We start from the raw sequence: 24,913 nt of genomic DNA on the forward strand, positions 1-24,913 counted from the left end.
CTCAGTGCTGTATAATTAGTATTTGAGGTATGGCCGAGGTATGGCTGCTTCAGTTGGAGAATTCCCACCTTGCTTACCATAGAATATCATAATAGAAAGGGTCTAAATTCCTCTTTACTTATATATTCTGGATTATAAAACAAAATTCCAATCTTCCAGTGAGCTTCCCAATAACAAATAAATGCTTTATTCATTCACTTCGTTGCCGCTACATGGCTTTTCTATGCCACCCATGGAATGCTAAAGTGAACTACATTTCTAAATGAAGTCTGAATTAAACAGCCCTTTATACAGTTGGCAATCTTATGTAAGCAGTACCCCTTTGTGTAAATCGTCAGTCTCTTTCATCAATGTGTTGCAGATGGAGCTATAGGTCACCTCATCAGAACATACAGTAATGATGGTGTAAATGGAGGAACTGTAATTGAAATGTAGGAACTGTTCATGACAAGTAAGCATGTCAATATATCCATGTTCCCTGGTGCTGCTTTACCATCGTGGAAGTTAAAATTGATATGCAAATGGATAACTAAAGTGAACCAACACACACACACACACTGTGCACACAAAAGTACTTGCATATTCTGAACATACAGCAGGTGCTTATAAGCTGCTAGAAAGCTATTAAACTTTAGAGTCCTTGCTGTGATCTGGGAGAACTAATTATTAATTACTACATATGCAAACAGCTAGAGAGGTCAGGAGTAGCTTGTTTAAAGCTTTTTTTCACTGCTTGTTAAGACTGTGTAAACAATATATTGTCCATAGTCTAGGCACAGGCAGTGCTCATCTACATTTAGCTCTGGCTAGGAGAGCTAAATGTAGATCGGGGGAGCCGCCGCTCATTTAGTACAAGTGATCTCAGATCACTTGTAAAAAATGAGCAGTGATCTTGTCCGCCCCCCCACCTCCCCCCCGTGGATTTTGGGGTTCCCCTGCTCTTCTGGGGGACCTGGACCATGGCGATCATTTCAGGACGGAGAGAGCGGACCAGAGCGGACAACGTCCATTCTCCGCTCTGCATGATCAGTAAAACGGGAGTACTGTACTGCACAGAATCGAGCACAATGCAGATATTCTGTGTTGGAGGTGACAGGTTCCATAAGGAGAATCTGTCACCTCCAAACACTATCACATCTGGGCTTGTTAGTCCCTGTGTGATAGTAATAAAGTTAAGCGGGGGAAACAAAACTGAAAAAATGAAGTTTAAAATAATAGCATAAAAATGAAAAAGTCATTAAAAAAAAAGTTAAAAATAACAAAAGAAAAATTGATAGAACAGTAAACGGTCCTTTCCCTCCACCTGTACTTTTTGTACCCCATACTGCCGTCCAGCACAGCCCTGCCCTATGGATTTTGCTCGCAAATTGCGAGCACTTGTTGGTCCATGCTGATTAATGAGAAGCACTTCATTGTTAAAATTATTTTTTGTATCAGGACAAGCGGATTGTCATGAGGGACAAGTAGTAGTAGATTTAGTCCTTGTACAAGTAGTTTTTTAAAACATTTCCACACCCCTGGGCACACTCTCTCTTCCACTGTAATATGATGCAGTGTGTGGCTGTTATTCATATATTACAGGGGTAGTAAATTAAAATATAAGGAGGTTCAGTAAGTACATTTTCATTGAGCCAAGGTCTGAATCAAGGTCTGTACAGAACGGTCATTTAGTCTGTGCCCATTTGGGCTGCATTCACACCTGCAGCTGCTGGTGTGTATTCCCAGGCACAGTGTTGATGCGCCGATCCCGATGCATCGCACTGGTTTATTTTTGTTGGTTAAACTCACCCCCCTTTCTGTTTACATACACATGTATGCCTTACGTGCACATGGTCATTCAAATCAGATGGTGGAGGCGGCAGGGTTGGTTTTACTTTTCTTTGATTATTACTAATCATTTTTTTTTCTACTTTTTTTTATTTACTTCTCAATTTTTTAATATTAATTTACTTTATCATCTTTTTTTTTTTTACTTAATGTTTGCTATCACAAAGAGGGTAGCAATGGGCTCCTAATGTCTCCTCTGCTGAAGCATAAAGCGCTGAGAGCGGGGACCCAAAAACTACTAGGGGGGGGCGGGGTTGGGGGGTGGCATAGGAAGGGGGAAGTGGCATGAACCTGGCTACTACAAGTGATCACCCGGATCACTTGTAGTTGAGGAGCTGGCTCTGCCTGAAATATTTGGTTGCTAGGAAGTCAGCGGTTCTAGCAGCCAACTACTGAAGTAGAGGGAGCCTGCACTAAGTTATGGCTGGAAGTGGATGCACTCACCTCGGAGGCGTGTATCCACTGTTAGTCAGCCATAACCCATTGCAGGTAGTCCACCGCAGTCCGTGTCTGCCATTTAGTGACCACTGATATCTGGCAACACAGAACATTAGAGCAAGAAGCAGTATTTTCACAAAGAGAAAAGGATATTTTTAAGCATTTCCAAGCAAAAGTCAGTCACATATACGGTAACTTACAGAACTATAACAGAATAAAAAGGAACAGGACTTCAGTTGAGCTTTAAGTAAGCATGATGTGCACCTGAGATAAACAATGTTAAGGGGATTAAGAAATACTGGAGCATGCTGAAAAATGTGCTAACTTCTACAGTAAATGCCTGCTTAACCCCTTCGTGACGGGAGACGTACACTGTACGTCCAGCCACAAAGGGACCAAATGACTTGTCACGTACACTGTACGTGACGAGTTATTTGCTGCTTTAGAGGGCTGTTAATCGCTGAGAATCAGCTTTTAACATTCATTAATGGATGCCCTTACTAGAGGCATTCATTAATGAAAGGGTTAACCTTTTTCAGACACCCGATACCTTAATATCGGGTGTCTGAGAGTCACAGCCGAGCGGACACAGATGCCAGGTTTTGCCGGCATTCTGACAGCTCGTATAGATCGAGAGATATCTCTCTCAAGCTATACTGGCAATTTTTTATGTTTTTTTCCTCTTTTTTTTATATTTTATTTGTCCTAAGTGAGGCGTTAGACACACATATGTGATATAAATATGTAGCCCTATCTGTCCTCTACAAAACAATATATAATATGTGTGGGTGCACTTTGTAAGAAAGTATATTACTGACGTGGAAGAATCACACAGCAAAAATGTCAAAAGTGTGTCAGTCATTTACGAACAGAAACTAAAAACAAGCTCAGTCATGAAGGGGTTAATTAGCATGGCCTGCAATACATTAATAAAGTTGTGCACACCACTCAGTTTGTGGTATGGTGGCGCATTAGTCAAGTATGCTTACTCTGGCGTGTGCCAAAATGCTGCCACAAATCTGAGGTAATCTTCCCATTGGGATCATCCTAAATTTCTCCTTCTCCTTTTGTTCTGCATTGCTGCATCTGGCTGACCAGATCTATATCTGTTGATTTGTCAATACTGTAGTGAGGAGGGGTGATGGCAACACTGGTATTGATGTATATTTTAGAAAGGTTTTTAAATAACAGTGGCTCAAGTGTTTTATTTTTTTGGTGCACGCAATTGGACATTTATAGAATTAGCGTGGCTAGTGCAACACAACACAGAAATTGTATTAACATTTTTAATTTGTCGCACGGAAAATGTGCCGATATTTACACCTTAAAAACTACATATTTCCCTATGATGATTACCCAGTGTGTTCAAAACCCCTTTTGCACTTGAGTGGTATCAGTGAAAGAATTAAAAGCAACATTAAATAATAGATAATGGGGGGAATTTATTAAAGCAATTGCGACAGTTTTAGCCTTTTAGATAATTTTTTTATGTGCAAATCTGTCTTTTAACACGTGCCCCTTTTTTCACCTGAGCTTGCACTACTTTTCCAACTGCACGTGTTTTGCACCTGTTTTGACCAGAGCTTGCACTACTTTTTCAATTGCATGTTTTTTGCACCTGTTTTCATCTGCACTTGTTCTGGGCTGTCTGAAACTGGAGCATCACCTAAGAAAACAATCACAAGTCCCCATGACCACTTCTTCAAGAAGCGACAGTTAAGCTTTTTGCCTGAAGTTACAAGTCTTCTTTCCTGGAGTCTATTAAACCTCATTTATCAACAACATTACACTAGCAACATAAATCTGGTGCAAATATATTCCGTGCAAGTTCAAACACTTGCAATTGCTATGATAAATTCCCCCCAATGCGTTTTCCCCACAATACCTTTAGTGCATGGACAGGTAGCCAGATTTGCACAATCCATAGGATACATCTTTTTACCTGTAAAACAGTAAAAAGTGAAGGATTAATCAGCTAAAAGGCTACATCGGATCCCAGATTAGCACTGTAAATTACAATAGTCACCAGACTAAACATTACAGTAACACAATGATGTGATCATATGTAAATCAACAGAACAAAGACACAAGAACTTTAGCTTAATAGACTTTAAATAAAATGACACATTACCAGCTGTGCATGGAACAAAAGCTGTAGCTAAATCATAAGCAACTGGCAAAACCACCAAGGAATCCAGGACAATTCCATCTTCACTGAAGAACTCATCATAGGTCCATTCTTTGTAACAATCTCTGTCACCTCCAAAACTGGCATTCTGTGTAAAAAAACATACATCTGAGATATACAATGTGTGTGTATATAATATAATATATACACTGAGTGGCCAGATTATTATGACCAGCCCATCAGTACTTCGTTGGTCCACGAGATGACTTCGTTGGGCCGCCTCGTGACTCCACGACATGTTGAAAGGTGATGCAAGGAATCTGACACTGCACTGTTGCCCTTCTGTTGTATTGTACCAGTCTTGCCACTCTCCGTTCTGCCCTAACATTGATTAATCGCTGACGGCCACAATTCGCACGTTCAGACCCCGATTTTCGGCTGACAGTCCAGTCTTTAAACACTTTAACAACAGCTGCTCTTGAACATTTAACAAATTCTGCTGTTTTGCTGATACTCGCTCCATGGCTTGAGCGCCAACAATCATCCCACGTTCAAAGGCTATTAAATCGCGTTGTTTACCCATATCTTCAGAAAAAAAAAAAAATCACTTCTACTCTCGTGGTAAACAATCTGTTTCCCTATTTATAATGGTCTGGCCCTCTAGCAACTTCAGCGCAAAATTATAGCTAATTTGCCTAACGTCAGGTGGTCATAATAATCTGGTCACTCAGTGTATATATAAATAAAAACACGTGATTGTTTATATAGGTTTATAAGGTTTGCCAGAGAAATGCTTGGTATGTTTTAATGCCTGGCAAGTGCTCCCCAAAAGCCTGTGCCCAAAGGGTGTTCATGTAGCTGTATACTTCGAGAAATAATGATGTTGCTGCAGGTGTATAAGGTCCTGTAAATAATCACGTTCTATGCAGGATAGAGGTGATGACACTGAGGAACATTCCAATGCTGCAGTGTTTAAGGTGACAGGCTTCAGTGTCTGAAGAAGCAGGTAGCTGGCTCGGGTGGGTATAACTTTTGTTTTTTTAGCACCTAGACAAAACGAGCACTTAACTTTTGCAGTGTGTGGGTAGCCACTGCAAGGGTTAAGAACACTTTTGCTCTGAATTCTTCTTTAAGTTAAGTACACTACCTTAGTCAAAACATTTAAAAAAATGGCCAGGCTTGAAACAACAGGGAACTGTCCCTCGCACAAAAGTGCTGCCAATATCAAAACCCCCATAGTGGAGGTGATAGCGAAAAGGAAGACCACCATGTGCGTAAGATGCACCAAAAGATATATTTCTAATAGGTTCAAAAGGAGCTTGCGAGAGAGATGAAAGAACCAGATTGAGATCCCACGGCATCACCAGAGGGTATCTAGGGGAAGGACACATGAGCAACCCATTACACAAAGGCCTTTACCAAGGAATGAGAGGCCAAAGGATGCCTAAGATCTATATGTGTCCCTTAAGAGTGCTCAGAGCAAATGCTGATCCAGTCCTGACTGAGGGACAGCCAAAACCTGTCCTACTAAGTACTTCCAAGAATGACACCTCTACTGCTCTCACCAGTCAAAATAAGCTGTCCAGGTGTGATTGTACACCTTGTGATAGGTGACTTTCTAGAATACCTCTATCCCTCAATCTGGGATTTAACAGCCAAGCCACCGAAGCCAGCGACCGAGAAGCAAGATGGAATGAGTACAAGACCTAGAGACAGAAGGTCCAGATGGTCTTGAAGTGACCAGGGGGAGTTAGTCGGAAGAAGGATGTCCACATACCACACACTTCTGGGTCAAGTGGAAGCCAAAAGGATCACTGGAATACCCTCTGCCTTAATCCTTTGAAGCAGATGAGGAAAGGTCCTCCAGGGAGGAATGGGGTAAATCAGAAAGAACTGATCCCACCGAGTCAGAGTGAAGGCTCACAGATCCCTGGATGACAAACCTGTCCATTTTATTGTCTGGATGCCAGTAGATTCATGTGTAGCACCAGCAAATCTCCTGAAATACTTTGAAGTGTAGAGACCACTCCCCCAAATCCAGCCTGTGCTGATTGAGAAAGTCCATCTGCCAATTGTCTACCCCTGGACTGTGCATGGCGTTCAAGGCCTGGACATGAAGTTCTGCCTAGGCCATGATCAGGTTTACTTCTCTTTGAGCAGCACAACTGGTTCTTCCTTGATGGATGTACCCCATGGACGCGGTGTTGGGAGACTGGACCTTCGGTTGGCCACCCCTTAAGCACGTCCAGGGCTGCAAGGAGAGTTGAATTGCTCTACTCTCCAGTACATTGATAGACAGTCTGAATTTACTCATTCCCTATATAGTTAAAGGAGAACTATGAGGTGAGTGCTTTTCACTCACCTCATAGTTCTAGCCGACCTGTGACAGTAGTTCTCCTTTAAGCAAAATTCTCACTTTGGCTGACAGATGCATCGAATGGTCCAGAGAATAAGTCTCTCAATGTCCCATGCAGCTAAGATGCTCAGTTTAAGTGGTCTGGAGTGAAACTGAGCATAGGGTGCTGCTTCAAAAGGAGGCTACTATCAGGAACACGAACATCCTGAACCCTCATGCAAAATCTTATTGAGGGCTGTTTAGTAGCAAGGTAGAAGAGCATGATCATAAGAGGGGTGGGGACCTATCTCCTTCATTGGACTCCAAGTCAAAAGTCTGATCCAGAGACAATTTCTGAAGGCTCAGTATCTATCCAAATCTTTGCAATGGCCTGACATTAAAAAATATGTTATTTGACAGAACCCTTGCCGACTTCCCTCAGGAGGAGGGCATCTAAGTATCCCACAATCGGGTTGCCACGAGAACGCAACCGGGCCAAAATTTAGGCCTGCACTTTTGCGAATACTCAAGGTGCGCGGAGAGTACGAAAGACAGTGCACTAATCCTAGAAAGCATTGGAGTGCTGTAAAGATATTCCAACTGGGACTTTGGGCTTGAATGCAAACATTTAATGTGTTAAGGGTCCAAAATGTGACAAATGCTCACTTTGGGTTTTAGAACAGTGCACAAGTTTGAGTGAAACCTCTGAATGCACAGGTTGGAGTAAATCCCTTAAATCTGTTATATAGCAGGGACTGGGGCAATGGCACCTTGATCCAGAAGGCCCATTTGAGATCTGCTAGGCTGTGTGGATAAATAGGTCAGAAGTAAAAAAAAACAAAAAAAAAACAACACACAAGGAAAGTCCAGGAAACCAAAAGACAATGACACCACCTTCTGCACCACGTCAAATGGCGTGCAACTTGACCAAATGTCCTTTAAGGTCAACAGACACTAGCAAAAAAAAAAAAACCCCAACAGAAGCATGTTTGCAGGAGCTTTACTTTTTGCTGACCTACAGTTTTTTTCTTTCGTTGTCAGTGTCCAATCCTTCTGTAGGCAGCAGAATAACTAGAAGGTTTAAGACTTTATGTCCCGGTGAGTCAAAAAGTTAAATCCGGGACCATAACATTTACAGCTGAGGCAAAAAAAAAACAATACACAAGCAAAGCCAGTAGCTTCCCCGCACAGGCTAATCGTTTTATGTGGTAAAAACAAAAAGGTCACAATAAAAAAAGAAGTCAGAAAAATGTTCCAATAACCCCAAATGAGTACTTGAAAATACATTGCAATCTGTTGTGAGCTGGGGAATAGGGAGCGGGTGCAATTGCTCCCTGGGGTGAGCAATCTTGCAAGGTTTAGAGACCAGACCAGTGACTTTACTTCAAACAGTGTTACATTTATTGGTGCAACACACAGGCTATATACAGTGCTCAAAGAAAGTAAATACTTCAAAAACAAAATCCTAGCCGTGTCCCGGCACTAACTAAACATACGATAGTCCTGACTACCAACCTGTACAAACCTATTGTTTGCCAGGCTTCAGCAAAACACACTGACCAACCTTGTGCTCCAGCAGATAGAGACTGTCTGCTCCCCAGGCTCCAGAGATGTCTGTTGGCCTCACCTGCACTAAATTGCCACTGAGGCAAAGCGTAAAACCTGGGGCCTACTATAGGTTCCGGAAGGTGTAAGAGAGGAATCTGGGCGACACATAAACCCCGGACAGGACCTCTCCTTGCTCTCTACATGATGACCTGCTACACTGTATTTCAAATGGTGTGCCTGCTGTGGTGCTCTCTTCTACGGGCCAAAGAATCATGTTAAAAAATGTGCAGATTCCTTACTGTGCTGTATCCAAGGAGAAAGCCATATACACAGTTTTATCTTAAAGGCCTAATGACAGAATACACTAAAAATGTCCCCTACATACACCCATTTTGCTTACATCATGAATTCTGTATGTACCAGCATGTGTGTTTTAGAAGATGGAGCTCTGGTATTCAGAGGCAAGAACCCCGACTTGGGCATCTTGGATTACTAAATGTAAATTTGAATTAGTTATGTTGATTTACATGCTGGTTTCCCTACAAATACATCTGGTTGGATAGAAGGATGGAGAGGCACATGAGAACCATTATCATACAGTGATAATAGTAAAGGGAATTTATTACAACTGGAGCAGACACAATTTGCAGCAGCTGTGTATGGCAGCAAAAGCAGCCTCTCTCTCTATCTCATTTTCAAATCTTAACTGAACAATCCGAAGAAAGAAGCGGATTTGTTGTCATGCACAGCTGCTCCAGTTTTTTTTAAAGATTAAACGTTTATTAAATTTTTCACGTTATATTGGCATACAATCAACTCAAAGCAAACCAAATACAATAAGGGAGAGAAGGAAAAGGGGGAGGGGGGAAGGGGGACCATCTTGCCTGTATCGCATAGGGGAGGAGCGTCCGTATCACAAAATATAGACAGTAGAGGCATATGCAATGTTATAGAAAACCCAAGGTGACAGCGATCCGTAGACATGCTAATATACAGTACGGAGAGCGTGTGCTCTAATGAGAGATCATGAGTAGAGATGGCTTAGAGAGAGCACATGATGCGATCCGTGGCTCCTGGGCGGTCTATGAGATTTTAGAGCACAAGTGATGTCATGGCGAAGTAAGCCTATTCAGGTATGTCATCGTATGTTGCTTTTGCGGTACATTGCGAGGTAGAGATATCGATAAGGAGGGTTGTCAGCCTGAGAAGGGAGCTGAGATATACAGAGCATCGAGGGGGGACGGAGGGTAGGGAGAGATATGTAGAGAGGGAAAGGGGGGAGGAAAAGAAAGATGAGAAGGGTTATGGAGAACAAGCTCATAAAGGCAGTATGGGGAGGGTGGAACGTGTCTGGGGATCAAGGTAGTTAAGTTCCAGGGTGTACAGCTCAGAGGTCTAGTACGTCAGGGCTCGGGGCAGATCTGGATTAGTCTGTGGTTGGGCCTTGGTGAAGGATCCAGGGGGACCAAATCGAGGAAAATTGGGAGTTCCGATCATATAGTTGGGCAGTTAGTTCTTCCATGTGCATTATCTTATTAAGTTCGGTTTTCCATGAGCTTTGATAAGGATTTCGGATTTAAGGCCAAAAAAGTGTACTCTGCAGAGTACGTCACGGGGTTGTGAGTTATTGGGCCTGCGAAATCCTGGGGTGCGGTGGACCCGGTCAATCTCAACGTGCTCTGTCACCGGTCTACCCAGAATAGTATTGAAAATCCCCATGACAGAGGCCTGGAGGTCCGAATCACTAGTAGCTTCAGGCAGGCCCCTTATCCTTATGTTATTGCGGCGACTGCGGTCCTCAAGATCATCTAAATGCATGTAAAGATCCGCAATATGGGAGTGCTGGGCTACCACCACAGAGTGGAGTTCTTCCACAGCCGTAGTGATAGGAGGGAGAGAGGTCTCAATAACATCCAGGCGGGAGTGAAAGGACTGCAGGCCCTCACGTATCTCTCTCATGTCAGTCTTATGGGCCGATTCTAGTTTGGTTAACAGGGCCTCAATATCAGCTTTGGTAGGTAGTAACTGGAGACAGCTCTTGAGAGTAGAGTGGGGCATGTCAGCGTCTAGATCCTCCTCAATGTCAGACCCATGAGGGCCCCTGGGCGAGGGAGAGTGTGCAGACTGTAAGGACTCACGTGGAGAGGAGGAAGGAGCCCCACGCTGCGTCCCAGCTCCATTGGCGGCCATGATGGATTCGTCCGGCGGCTCAGCAGAGCGTTGGAAGAAGGACGGGATCCGCTGCGAGGCGGCCGTTTTGGAAGCCTTCTGCTGCGTGCCGTTTCTCCGGGGAGTATTGGGACCCATCAGTGAAGAGTGCAGGCGAGTGTGATCGGTTCTGGCTGTATGTTAATCGGGTCGGCTGCGGGAGCTCTTAGCAGACACGTCCGCTCACCGACATCAGCGCGCCACGCCCCCCAGCTGCTCCAGTTTTGATAAATTCCCCTCATGGTAATTATAAAGCTTTGCAAAAAATACAACGTATGCATGATAACATACATGAGTTAATAAACTGTAGGGAATTGCACAATAAAACTCACTTTGGCAATGAAACCATAATCTTCAATATGACATTGCCTGTAAAGCTCCATAGCAATATTTGTATATTTACAAATTTCCAAAGCATCCAACAAGAGATCTGTGACATAAGAAAAAAAGAAAAAGAACATCTGATATCATGTTTAGGCTGATTTTCTCACGCAGTATAAGTAAAACTTTCATTTTATATTTCTTATAATACAAAGTGAATCTGAACTGCAATTCAATACATTAATAACACACATTAAATGTCGCTTTACAGGGTTAGCATTTATCTTTAAAATACGCAATATTACCAAGTAATTAAAATCACCTGCACTCCATACAGCATACAGACCTTAATGGAAGGTTGGTGCTTGAAGTGACAACACGGATGGCGCCCTGTCAGTCCATAATAGAAGTCACCAGCACTCGATATGTGCAAGAAGTAAAGCACTTTTTATTAAAATTGTCACATGCGTCATACAGCCAAAGTTTCGGGGCCACGCAGGGTCCCTTCTTCTGGGCGACATAGTGACGTCGCATGGAGCCGGCTTCCCGGCCAATCAGGAAGTCGGGCAACGTGTAATGACTTGCTGCCTGGCTTCCTGCTTGGATGATGTCATTACACGGCGCCTGGTTTCCTGATTGGCCAGAAAGCTGGCTCCATGCTTTCTCGTCACCTGGTGACGAGAAGCATGGGTACGGCTTCCCTGCTAATCAGGAAGCCAGGTGGCGAGTCATTACACGCCGCCTGGCTTCCTTAATGGGACTTCCGGTATCTGTTTTCGGTATCAGTGAGTACAGAAAAATATCAGTACTCAATACTGAAAACCGGTATTGGTGCATCCCTACTGCAGATGTTGTTACCATCAGTAGACATGGTGCAAAAAGACCCAGAGCCATTAGTAGGGCGTGGGCTGGGCGCACCAATTACAGCATCCCCCCCACACGTGTCCTTTTCTAGACATGGGGAGAGGTTGTGTACCTCTCCCCATGTCTAGAATAGGACGTGTTATGACTGCCTGTTGATAAGGCAAAAAAGTAAGATCAAAGGTTTCAGGAACTCATGAAACCAAGACAGCGGGAAGCAGGTAGGGGCAGATGGCTGAAGGGGACCAAAGTAGCTGTAAGCGGTAATGGATCGAAGCTCTTTGCAAGCAGGAGCAGCAGCAGCAGAAGCAGCGAGATGCCTCCTTTATGCATATAACAGAAAAGAGCAGAGAACACGAGCGCCACACTCCACCTAGTGGAGATGACATCTGTGGGAAGACAGTGGAAAATAGGTAATTTTAAAAGGGCCCACCTACCTATGTAATATTTAAGTTGTTCCCAGTGTTCAGAACAACTGTCTTACACACTAATTGGGTCTAAAGAGCAATTTTTGAGGCAATGCCATCAGCTCTCAACCTGGACTGTGCTCAGCAGCTAACTTTTACCATGGAGTCTTTAAAGTGCCCAATGGTAACCCAATGCCTGAAAGCCATTTACATGCTATCCCTGCAACATCCAGTGAAGAGAGGGCATTTCGAAAGCCAGGCTGAGGATGGCTGCGCTGGATAGCTGCAATGGGAGAGACCAGCTCTAGCAGTGATGTAGAGAAGAGTCTTGTTTGAAGAAGAAAATTCTTGAAAAGGAAAAAAAAAAAAATACACCAGCAAAAAAAGGGTAGTATTCCACACAGCAAAGTTGGAAAACACCATCCTCCTAGGACGTGGGGGCATAATGATAGGAGGGGGCTTCCCTGGACTTGGTCTACAGTTTGTTTGCCAGTGTCCAATCCTGTAGGCGGCAGCATAACCGGAATGTGGAAAAAAAGTCTCATAATGGATAAAAAGAAAGAAAATAATTTAATTGGTGTTTTTGAAGCTGCCGGGAGTTCAGCTTTAAAGGCTTTACACATTTTTTTATTTAATTGAAAAATGGTAATCTGAAGAAGTTCTGCCCACAAGAACTAGATATGGTATCACAATACAAACATACACTACAAAAGAAGACAAAAAAATCTTATTTTTAACAAGTGATTCAGAAGAATTAACAGTACTCACTGTAAAACCCTTTTCTCAGAGTCCATTGAGGGACACAGCTTGATAGTAAGAAAGCTAGGGTTATATTGCCGCATAAAAAAAGTAATGGACACTAAGGAGTCATAAAGAGAACAATAACATAAGAGTGGAGATAGCTGTGTCCCTCAATTTGCTCAGTGAACAGGTTTTTTTGGCAAAATAAAAATCCTATCTTCTCTATCATCCAGTGAGTAAACACAGCTTGATATCAAGAAACGCAAAGTCATCCCAAAGAACAGCAAACAGAGGGGTGGGCACACACAAATGTCAAAAGGTGACACAGCTCAGCAATAAATAAAACAAAAAGGGAAACTGAGGGCATGAAATAGCAGCTTGCAGAACCTTTCGACCCATACTAGCATCTGCCAAATAATTGGTTCACCAGCGCCACAGATTCTTGTCAAAGAACCCAGCAAAGACAGTCTTCTTACAGGGTGGCTGCACCTCAGCAGACAGGGAAACTAGCTATTCATCTGCAAGAAATCAAAGAGCGCCCTACCCTGCGTTCTATCAGCTGGACGGATTACTCTCCAGCAGCCTGAATATCGTGTGGCGTTTTTATGAACACTGTCATTCAGTCACTCTTTGTAATAGTCTGCAAATGGTGCTCTCACAATTGTTGTTTGTGAGTATGTTTTTATGTTTTTCATTTAAAAAATAAAACGATAATACACAGGGGAAGGCACTCTTGAATTTATTTCATACTAGCATATGCAGAGGTAGATACACTGACCTTGCAGAACTTATAGAACATATGTTCAGAAGACCAGATAACAGCTTTACAGATCTAAAACACAAAAAGTCCATAAAAAACACTTACTGCCCTAGGACAGTGAAATTTACCAGGAAAAGGGAGACACTGCATCTCGCAAGTCATAGGCCTGTCAAATAACCGGTCTAATTCACTTCGGAAAAGTGGAAACCAGAGAACCTCTTTTATCACCACCTGTAACAACAAACAGGGAACCAGTCTAATGGAAGCAATGGAGAGAGATCTGCCTAGGGAAAACTGCTGCTGGACATAGGGGAGGTGACACAATATGCTCATTAAGGTGAAAAGCAGAGACCACATTAGGGAAAAAGGCTCTCAAAACAACATTACCTATATGTAATAAATGGGGGCTACTTACAAGGCAATGCTGATAAGTCAGAAAATATTCTGGTCAAATGGATGGCCACAAAAATGGCTACCAGATGGCATAACAACATTAAGTAGAAGGCCCTGATTAGATTTAAAGGGGGTTGTTGTAACACAGACAATAGTAGATTTAAAATCCATGGTTGGAGTAGTGGCCTTTCTTTCTGGGATAGCAATGTATGCAACCCTTGTATGCTAGTATGAATCAGTGATTTATTAAGCAACAGGACATTGGAAAATAACATACAGGGCAGACCCCTGATGACACCAAAGGCCAAGTGTTGTTCTACCCCTAACTGAAGAAAGGAAATAACACTACCCACCGAAATGGTATGTGGGAAAACCTCCAGAGACACACGTCAATGAAAATATGTTTTCCATCTTTTATGATAAATCTTGCAGGAATTAGATTTAGGAGCTTTAAAGGAGAACTATGAGATGAGTGATTTCCACTCACCTCATAGTTCTAGCTGACCTGTGACAATGAGACTGTCACAGGTCGGCTTAGTAGATCGGGAGGTGAGCGTACACATACCGGGTTCGCTCGCCTCTCGATCCTGTCACGGCTCTCTGCCGTGACAGGGGGAAGGGCTGGATTCTCCTCTCCCCGCTCCGATCTGCCAGCGCTGACTGGGGGAACGGACGGGGGAGGGGGCGGGTACAGCTGGCTCTGCCTCTAGATAGGCAGAGCCAGCTGTCACTCACGCAGCTGGGCAGATCCCGTCATCTACGTCGGCATCCGCTCCGGCTGCCGCGTCTCAGTATACCGCGAGCTGTAGCTCGCGGTATACTGAGCTTAGGGTAACGGGAGGACGCTAGTTTGTGTCCTCCCGTTACCCTAAGGAGAACTATGGGGAAAAGCACTGACCCCATAGTTCTCCTTTAAGTATGGTTGGGATAACTGAATCTGAAATACCAGTCTTTAGGAAATTGGCTTTCAGCAGTTAGGCCTTAAAGGCCAGTGGACGAGAGGTAGGGTAGAAGATTGGTCCTCTACCCTGAGACATTAGATCTGGCCAATCTGGTAGGGGCCACAGAGCGTAAGCTAACATACAAATTAGGTCAGCATACCACACTCTCCAAAGCCTATCCAGAGCTGTTGGAATGGCTAGAATACCCTTGGTTTTGTGTAGGTAAAAGGAAAAAAAAATATGCGTAGATCAGAGCATACTGATCTTAAGGTGCCATCAGGGCATCTACATAATCTGCCATCAGGTCCTGCATCCTGGAGACAAATGTGTCCAGTTTCATATTGAACTGAGAAGCTAGCAGATCCACAGCTGACATCCCAAAACGCAAACATTGAACACCTACTGATGAAAAAACCATTCCTCCAGGTCAGAGAAAATCTGTCTCTACCCCGGGAATGTGCACATCAGAGATCACCAAAACATGCAACTCTGCCGAGAACAGGATAGATTACCTCCATTGCTGCCACATCACTACTGTTTCCTGCCTGATGATTGATGTAAGCCACAGCTGTGGCACTGTCTGACAGAACCCAGAAAGGATGACTGGTCAGAAGGGGGGTCCGGTGGAGCAACAACAGACTTATTGTTAGTAACTCTAGGAATGGAAGCTTTGCTTTTTCCAGAGACCAACAGCCTTAAACACACAGTTGGTCTAAAACGCTGTTCTAATCCAGAAGACTGGTGTAGTTTGTGACAAATATTCAGTGCAATGGAAGAAAAACTCTGTCATCTCACAATGCTGTTGGGAACAGAAGCCACCATGACAAACACATCTTGGTTCGAGGATGTAACCAGATCATTTTGTATAGAGAAAGACTGGATTTGTCACACACTGAGAATGTTCCGCTGCAAAGTTCTGGAGTGAAACTGACCAAATGGGACCACTTTGAAGGTGGATACCATCAATAACAGCTACCAGCTCTCATACGTAGCTTCACAGGAAAGATGGACATCAGGTTGTAGTTGCCGAGCCATATCCTGCAACTTTTTCAACTCCTACCGGGGCAGGGAAATCTTGGCCTGAAAGGAATCAAGAAGGCCTGTATACTCAAAGCAAAGTGAAGGAATCAGCAATAACCTCTCGAAGTTCAGGATCATTGCAAAGTCCTCCAAGGTCCACATCGTGATTGACATAAAAAGGCCATGATCAGAGAGGTCTGCTCTCTAGTTTCACAGCAACTCATTCTTGGACACACTGTTCAGGAAAAACTGGGAGCACAAAACCTAAATATCCTGGCCTCTCCTCTTGAAACTATCCTAAGCACATTGGCTACCCCTAAACAAATGCTGTACCTGTACTGTTTACAGAAGGGGTGGAATGTTCAACAGAATATATTCCATTCTGAACTTCTGAAGATGTACAAAGGCATTGAGAGCAGTTCAAAACAAGATGGGATGAATGCCTCCCTCTGGGGTTCAGAACTGTTAACAGGTCTAAATAAAAACCTTGAACTTTTTCCTTTGGAGGAAGAGGAGTAATAACCCCCTGGGTCATGGTTAATGCCTAGCCAGAGAGTAAAACAGCATGCTTACACTTTACCTGACAGCCCTATTGAAACAAAATGGAGGGGTTGCTTAAAAAAAAACAAAACACAAAAAAAACTTAAAAAAGGAATATAGGCAAATACAGAAAAAAGATGAGATCTCCCCTTCACAAGAACCAGGCCAGATAAAGTCTCATCTATGGAGATAAACACAACTTGAGGGAAATTAAGAGGAAAATTCCTCAACACATCACAAAAAGTGAGTCTTCAGAGAGGGTTAGGAAAAACTGCCACAGCTCTGGTCGCGATAGCTTGGCAAGGGATCCCAAAATAAACTGAACTGAAAAGTTGAGTCCTGTGGTAATGGAACACAGATGGGTTTTCACTGCCAACTGCAGGACCCTCACAGAAACAACAGTATACCTAACCCTGCGCTCGTTGGTTAACTGGAGAGATTTCCGGGATTTACACTATCCAGCCTGAATTTACCAGTAGCTGCTGTTAGTAAAAAAAAAATAATAAAAAAAAATCTTTCAATCCAAGCAGAAAATATAGCGGAAAAGAAAGACACACATTCTCCTAAGGGCACTAAGCTAAACTGAGCAGGTTTGTTGTGGGAGGGGTTATAGGCTTAGAGGACCTTCAGTTTTCTATGTGCCTAGCGTGGCACAAGATCCCCCCCAGAAAAATTTCGAACAATTAAGCTGTGTTCCTTAATAGACGATAGAGAGGTAATATATCTGCCACTATCATTCAATGCCCTGGCAAAGGCATTTCATTGTGCTAGTCATTACCTGGACTGCTTATTGTGGCTGCCTGACAAGATAACTCATACGTGACTGCAGGCAAATTCACCCCAGGAGATATTACCATTGGCGTATTTGCTTCCAACATTTGGCACAATTTCTGGGAGACAAGGAAAAGTAACCTTCCAGTTTGAGAATTACAGTGATGTTCATACAGGTCCCTAAAAAAGATATAACAATGGAGTAAATACAGCAAATTGCTTAAGAAGCATACACAGGTTTCATATCTTTCAACACAGTGTACAGTATTTCCACTTTTGCAGTCAAATTTGAGAAACCCCTCACTATGTTTTTGCTATGTGTTCTCATTCATGCAGCATACCTAAAAATAACTATTTGTTTCTTTAGAGCAGGATTATACATGGGACTCTATGGGCAGTTTCTAATGCTCTCAAAACATGGCAATGTACAGATAAGTGACAAGACTGAGACACAATGGATTACCATACAATGGAGATGATTTAATAAGGCATTTGCACTATTTTTCTAGCAGCATGGTCCCTTTAAAAAGTCCTGTGCCTAACACATAAAAAAGCCTTGCAAAGTGACACAAAATTCAGGAGTTACATTTTAAAAATGCATTCATGTACCTTAACTATTAACAAAACTGTAGCTTACAGTTATGTCCAGAACAAGAGGTAAGGATAATTCCAGTGGGGAAATCTGTTTATGGGACAACTGTCTAAAAGAGGAATTCCCCTCACTAATTTCCTGTTGTGTCTTTGGAACAAAAAGTAGAGAGAAATTTCCACAATGGTATAGACTGCAGATAAATAACCTGGCAGGGGGATTTATCTCTTTCGACTGTATATCCAAAGCAAAATGGTTGCAGATACACTTTGAATATAATAGGGCTGCAACCAACTAATCAATAAGGAGAATAGTGGTCAACCATTCTCCTTATCGATTAGTTGGTTGGATCCCCTAGTTCTCTCCTCCATGATGGGAGGAGGGCACTGCAAGCAGTGGGCGGCGTGCAATAGCCAGTCTGCTACTGGCTATTGCAATTTAAAATGGCAGATAGCAGGCTGGCTATTTCACCAACCCACTACCTGCTACCTGCTGTAATTATATTCATACAGTCTGCGGAATCTTGCCCCTTGCCGCTGTTGTTCCCTGGCTGAAGCTATTCAAGCGCCATGTGCTTACAATACAATTATAAAAAAAAGGTGGGAAAAAAAGTCATTTTCGGTTTCGGCCTGACACATTCTGCTGCGGGAGGTGCTTTGCAGTGCCATTAATTTAAATGGCACTCTAAACCCGCCTCTCGCCCACAGTGTGATTGCCCGCACTGGAATGCACGGTACAGTAATGCTGTGCTTCCCAGTGCAGTGCGATTGCAAAATATTATGCATGCAGTTTTATTCTGAAGTAAGCTTTATTTATAACTGCATTTGTGCATTTTAAAAAAATTGATGATGGAGCTTTATTTATGTGATTTAATCGAAAAAATACATCGGCCAACCAATCAATTTTGAAAATAGTCATTAGTGACACTAGACGATAATAAAATAATTTCCCGTGTATTTCTACATGCAGTTCTAGATTTTATTTGAACATTGCTATATGTACACTCAGGCAATTTTGTGTCACTTATGGTGAATTCATATAGACATGGAGAGTAATCTTCTGGACTATGACTTTTGAGACCTTCCTGTAACCATTAATATTTACCTTTTCCGCAGGTGCTGTATTATGCAGGAGGTGGAGTGATAAGGTACCTCAAAGCGACACTAAAAACTCAGGAGATAAATCTTAAAAATGCATTCAAGTACCTTAACTATTAACAAAACTCTATTTGTGTATCACACGGGTGTAGATCCTCAAATCATATCTGAATTTGTTGCAGCCATATGGAATCTGCCATCCATCAATCACAAGCAAGGGGGTCTGATGGAGAACCAGTGTATCAGCATCTACATCAGGCTTCCCCCATCCAGAAAAAAAAAAAAAACGCAGCCTCTACACCTGCCTGTGTGACAGGTGAAGTGGCCGGGCAGGAGCTCGAACGCTGAGCCTGTGGTTTTATCAGGCTCAATATAACTAAGCTGCAGTGAGGGTGGAATGTGCGGAATGGACACTCTAGCCTCAATGCTAAACTCGATGCACAGAGGCCTCAAAGGGCTAACGGGTACATGGATTTGTCCCAAACACTTGTGAGGGCATGACAGATTTTTAAAGATTGTCAATGACACAACGCAAATCTAGTTAACAACTAACAATAAAATCTGTCAGCACAGTACAGGCAGAGTTAATTATGGAAAACGACTCACCTGCCCCCTCAAAAACATTGCATAGGAAGCGAGAACCAAGCAAAAAAAAAATTTGTCCTGGCATTTTTAATTTTTTAGTTATTTTTAATTATTTAGTTAATCACAAGTTACGCTGTGTGAATGGGAACATTTAACAAATATTAAGTAGGTGTTATACTAATCAGGCTGGAAATATGGAAATACACTTTAAGCTGGCCATACACATTAAGATCTAAAAATCTTTTGATTTCCCCTATCAATGCTAAACAGCGCAGATGGAAGAATTTCCCCTGCCAACTACTGTATTATCACAGCTGCCACCTGTGGCTATTAGAATACTCCTACAGTAACTGAAGATTGGCTACAGACACTGTTCAGCTGACAATTTTCTACCCGGTTCTTTTAACAACAACACATTTTTAAATTGACTTGCAAAGCTGATCAAATTTGGGCCAATTAAGTAGGAAATGGCTATAATTCAATTCGTGCATGTCCAGCTTTATGTCTACAAGTAATCAGCCAAAACTTTGTAGCAGGCCAGTAGCAGGAAGAGTATAACAATCGCTTTCCACTGTACCTGCAGATCTGCAATGACTTTTCAACCTTTCCAGCTGCCAGGGCTCTCAAGGCTAGTTCCGCACCAAGCTCTTGCTCTGTGACTTGTAGGAGCAAGGCAAGTCTGTATAACCTGGACTCTGTTGATGGCACTTTGGAATGATGATTAGCATTTGGAATCTGTTCTGTTGCCTTTTCAGATTTAGACATAGACCTTGTAGTCTCATAAGCGATAATATGCTCTGCTCTAAGATGAGACACAAACGATCGGTTTTCATATTCCTCTAGTGAAAGGAATATGTCAAAATCTCCCTGTAATAGGAAAAGGAACAAGTTATTACATAATGACTACAAAACATTCATAAAAAGGTAATCTGGGCTATTTTATTACTTAACTTAAATCTTATACTAGCATTATATTATTCCATCATCACAGTAATGGACATTATTCATGACAACTACCACTGGACTCCAATTCATTATTTTTTGTCCATTTTTATTAAGTGGAATGCTTTAGTATATATTAATTAGCAACCACTGTATTTTCTGCAGAGTACAACACAGCAACTACATTACCAATTGAACATTATTTACCTGCTTCTTACTAACAGCAAAGTTCAAAATATGTCAGCCATTGTATGTTTTTGTATAGAGCATGTGTATTCCCAATAGGCTGGTTTGTTTCTTCTAAGAAAACCAATAAAACAGATTGCCAACATATTGACCTTGCCTGTATTTAAACACAGTATATAAAATAGCACAATATGAAACACAAGGTCTTACCTGTAAACTAGAGATTGCTTCAAACATTTTTAAGTTTGTTTCAAAAATCTCTCTTTTTAACAGATTATCTAAAAAAGTAAAGATTTAATGATTTTAATAAACACATACTGAAAACAGAACAGACCATTTGAGTAGCTTATTTACAGAACTGAACAAAGTCAACTGGACAGAAAGAACATTTTTGGATACTAAACAAAACCAATATAACAGAGGGATGGCTGGTGATAGGTATGAATCGGGGAATTAGGAATGTTAGTGACCTAGTGACTTAACACATGCACACTTTTGAGCTTTGCATGGAAACACATACCTTTTATATGCAATTTTTTAAAAACGCTGTAGTGAAATGCATATACCGTATATACTCGAGTATAAGCCGTCCCGAATATAAGCCGAGGTACCTAATTTGACCAAAAAAAACTGGGAAAAAGTATTGACCCGAATATAAGCCGAGGGTGGGAAATGAGGCAGCTACTGGTAGATAGATACCAATAAAATTACATTAATATTTATTTAAAAGAAAAATAACCTAGCTCTGTAAGTGGAAAAGGGGGTACAGGGCTACATATCATGTACTACGGATCATTTAACCCATTCATATTAGCAGAGGATAATTGTAAATCTATTGTTCAGTGCACTCTATATGTAGTATATAGTACATGTACATATAGAGTGCCTGCAACAATACATTTACAATGATCCTCTGCTAACATGAATGGGTTAAATGATCCATAGATTTACATATATTTTTAAATCATTTATATAATTTTAAAAATAATTTTTATACTAAAAATTAACCCCTTACAATAAAAATGGGATTTGTTTTTCACCCTAAGGGGTTAATATTTTTTTAACCCCCTCATGACAGCGATGTTCAAAGTATGTCGCTGTCACTAAGGCCCCGTTCACACTGAGCGATTTATCGCGCGGTAATTCCCGCAATATCGCGGCTATTTACCGCGCGATATCTGCATCTCAATGGGGCTCTGTCGCGGGTCGCTACAGCGGGACCCTTTTTGGAGCGGATTTTGCCGCGATTCTAGGTTGCTCGATGCAACCATTTGCACGATATCGCGCAAAATGCAAATCGTACGACAAACGTGCGATTTGCGAATCGCTCAGTGTGAATGGGGCCTCAGTGTGACATTGTATGCCAGGAGACCACTTTTGGCTAGGTTTTAGTTTTAGGCCGAGTAGTACAGAAACATTTCTAAAATCCTAGGGATGTGACGTTTTTCCAAATAAATGAATGTATTTATTGTAATTTTTTTTAGCTGTGCTGTTTTTGTAAAAAATACTATAAATCAAAACTGGGGAAAAAGGTTTTTCTTTACGTTTTTTCCTCTTTGCTTATATTTTATTTGTCCTAAGTGAGGTGTCAGGTACCCATGTGTGATATAAATATATAGCCCTATCTGTCCTCTAAAAAATAATATATTATATGTGTGGGTACACTTTGTAAGAAAGTATATTACTGACGTGGAAGAATCACACAGCAAAAATTTAAAAAGTGCGTCAGTCATTTACGAACAGAAACGAAAAACAAGCTCAGTCATGAAGGGGTTAATTGGTACAAATAGGTCTTGGTTATTATAACATTAATGGGGCTTTTATGATCAGGTTTGTTCTAATGCTGCTCATTTTGTCAGTCATTTCAGCTTTATAAAAGCACCTTTAAGCATTATTGATAAAATGAAAGCAGTGGCACAGTAAAACTCCTTCTAGAGATATGGGAATATACAGATATACCTCACAAATTATTAAAAAAATATGGTTTTCAAGATAAAAAACCCAGAAAATACCATCATAATATTTTTAATTGGTGTTCTAAAAAAGGTAAAAGGGAATGCAGTTGCCAAAACAAGAGCAGAGATAGTCTTCCAGGGGTCCCAGTAAGGTTGCATCCCATGCTTCTGTGCCACTGGAATAATAGGATTTTTGTACTCACCATAAAATCCTTTTTTCTCAGTTCATTGAAGGACACAGGGAACAGATCGTAGCTCATGAACCGTAGGGATGTCACAAAGCAGTAACAGAGAGAGGGGTGGGCACAAAACCAATATTCCCAACAGAGACCCCACTAAAGGATCACCTGCAAAACCTTGCGCCCCAAGCCAGCATCCACCTTATAAAACTTGGAAAAGGTGTGAACCGAAGACCAAGTAGCGGTCTTCCAAACCTGAGAAACAGAGGCACCATGACGAAAAGCCAAGATGCCACAACAGCCCTAGTAGAATGGGCAGTAACAGGAAAAGGGGGGGATCACTCCCCGTAATGGCATACGTCTGCAGAATTGTGTTACGAATCCATCGAGAGAGATGGTAGCCGAAGGGCCATCAAACAAACCACAAAGAATCAGACTCACGGAAAGAAGCAGTAGCATCCAAATAAACACGGAGAGAGTGCAAACCTCATCCAGACAGTGCAGCACTCTCTCCTTCCTATGAACGGGCTTCGGGCATAGAGAAAGCAATGCGATGTCCTCATTCAGATTAAATGCTGAAACAACCTTAGGCAGGAAGGATGGCCGCGGACACAACCTAGTCTCTATGAAGGACCAACAACGGCGGCTTGCAAGACAAGGCCGCCAACTCCGAAACCCTGCGATTGGAGGTGATCGCCACCAAAAAGGCCATTTTTTGGAATAAACTTAGAAGCGTCTCAAAAGGCTCAAAAGGTAGAATCCTGCAGAACTGAGAGCAACAAATTCAGATCCCATGGTGGCAAGGGAGACCGAACAGGAAGAACAATACATGTAACCCCCTGAACAAAGGTGTAAACCAAGGCATTTGACGCCAAAGGTCGATCAGCCAATCTGGGGCCACGAGGATGTCTTTCGCTGCTATCCTGCGTAGAAGACACAGCAAAAGATACAGCGGAGGGAAGACTGCAAGGGTCCTACGAAGCCACCAGGGCATCCACCGATTCCACCCATGGATCCTGGGCCCGGGCTATGAACTGATCAACCTTCGGGTTGAGACGAGACCCCAGGAGGTCCACATAAGGCACCCCCCCAGCAAAGGCAGATCTGATGAAAGATTTTCGGGTGCAATGACCACTCCCGAAGGTCCACCGACTGGCGACTGAGATAGTCGACCTGCCAATTGTCCACTCCCGGAAAGTACACCGTGGAAAAAGCGGGAACATGCTCCTCCGGCCCGAGAGAATCCCTGGCCACCTCCCGCGCGGCAGCCACGTCTCTTGTGCCATCTTGGTGGCATGATGTAAACCATGGCCGTGGCGTTGTCCGACTGAACCTGAACCAGCAAGCCCTTAAGACGGCCCGCCCAATGATGGAGAGACAGGCGAAGCTCCAACACGGTGATCGACAGACGAGACCCCTCCAACAACCAATGACCCTGCGCTGCCCAGGAGCCCAGGACCCCTCCCCAGCCCAGAAGGCTGGCATCCGTGGTGACCACTGTCCAGCGCAGGGGTAGGAAGGATTTCCCCGACACAAGAGCCGGAGACCGAAGCCATCAAACGAGGGAAACTCTCGTCGCCCGAGACACACGAAACCTCCCTGTCCAGCGACAAGGGAGACTTGTCCCACTGCAACAAGATGTGCCTCTGTAGAATCCTGGTGTGATGCTGTGCTAAGGGCACCGATTTGAAGGAGGCCAGCACCTGCATGCAGAAGCAGATAGTCGACCACTGACAAGACAGTAATAGCCTCACATGTGAGCAAAGTTTCAGAATTTTTCCCGGAGAGAGGAAAACCCGGGGCAGAACACCAGCCAGGACTTCCGGAAGTTCAAAATCCATCCAAACTCCTCCAAGGACCGCAAAATCCACCACCAAGATCCAGAGAGGAATGCGACTCCGCCTTCAAGAGAAGGTCGTCCAGATACCCCACAAATCAAGATTCTCCCAACAGCATAACAAACGTCAGAACTGGGGCCAACAACTAGGTGAACACTCGAGAGGCCGACACCAGACCGAAAGGCAGAGCCACAAACTGGAAGTGCCCTCCCACTGCAAACCGAAGATAACGCTGATGGGAATGACAAATGGGGACATGAAGGTAGGCTTTCTTGATGTTTATAGAAGCCAGCAGATCCCCGT

General features: G+C 42.8%; 1 protein-coding gene across 1 annotated transcript in view; it reads right to left on the reverse strand.

Annotated features, from left to right (window-relative positions):
* Positions 1-24,913, reverse strand: part of KNTC1 (kinetochore associated 1) — a 136,874-nt gene that overhangs the window by 49,554 nt on the left and 62,407 nt on the right. Inside the window, 6 exon segments of the mRNA XM_018556904.1 lie at positions 4,151-4,207; positions 4,397-4,541; positions 10,817-10,914; positions 17,247-17,419; positions 20,088-20,377; positions 20,849-20,916. Coding sequence (XP_018412406.1) covers positions 4,151-4,207; positions 4,397-4,541; positions 10,817-10,914; positions 17,247-17,419; positions 20,088-20,377; positions 20,849-20,916 — 831 coding nt within the window.

The sequence above is a fragment of the Nanorana parkeri genome, unplaced genomic scaffold, assembly GCF_000935625.1.
Source record: "Nanorana parkeri isolate BGI_ZX_2015 unplaced genomic scaffold, ASM93562v1 scaffold13, whole genome shotgun sequence".
Lineage (NCBI taxonomy): Eukaryota > Metazoa > Chordata > Amphibia > Anura > Dicroglossidae > Nanorana > Nanorana parkeri.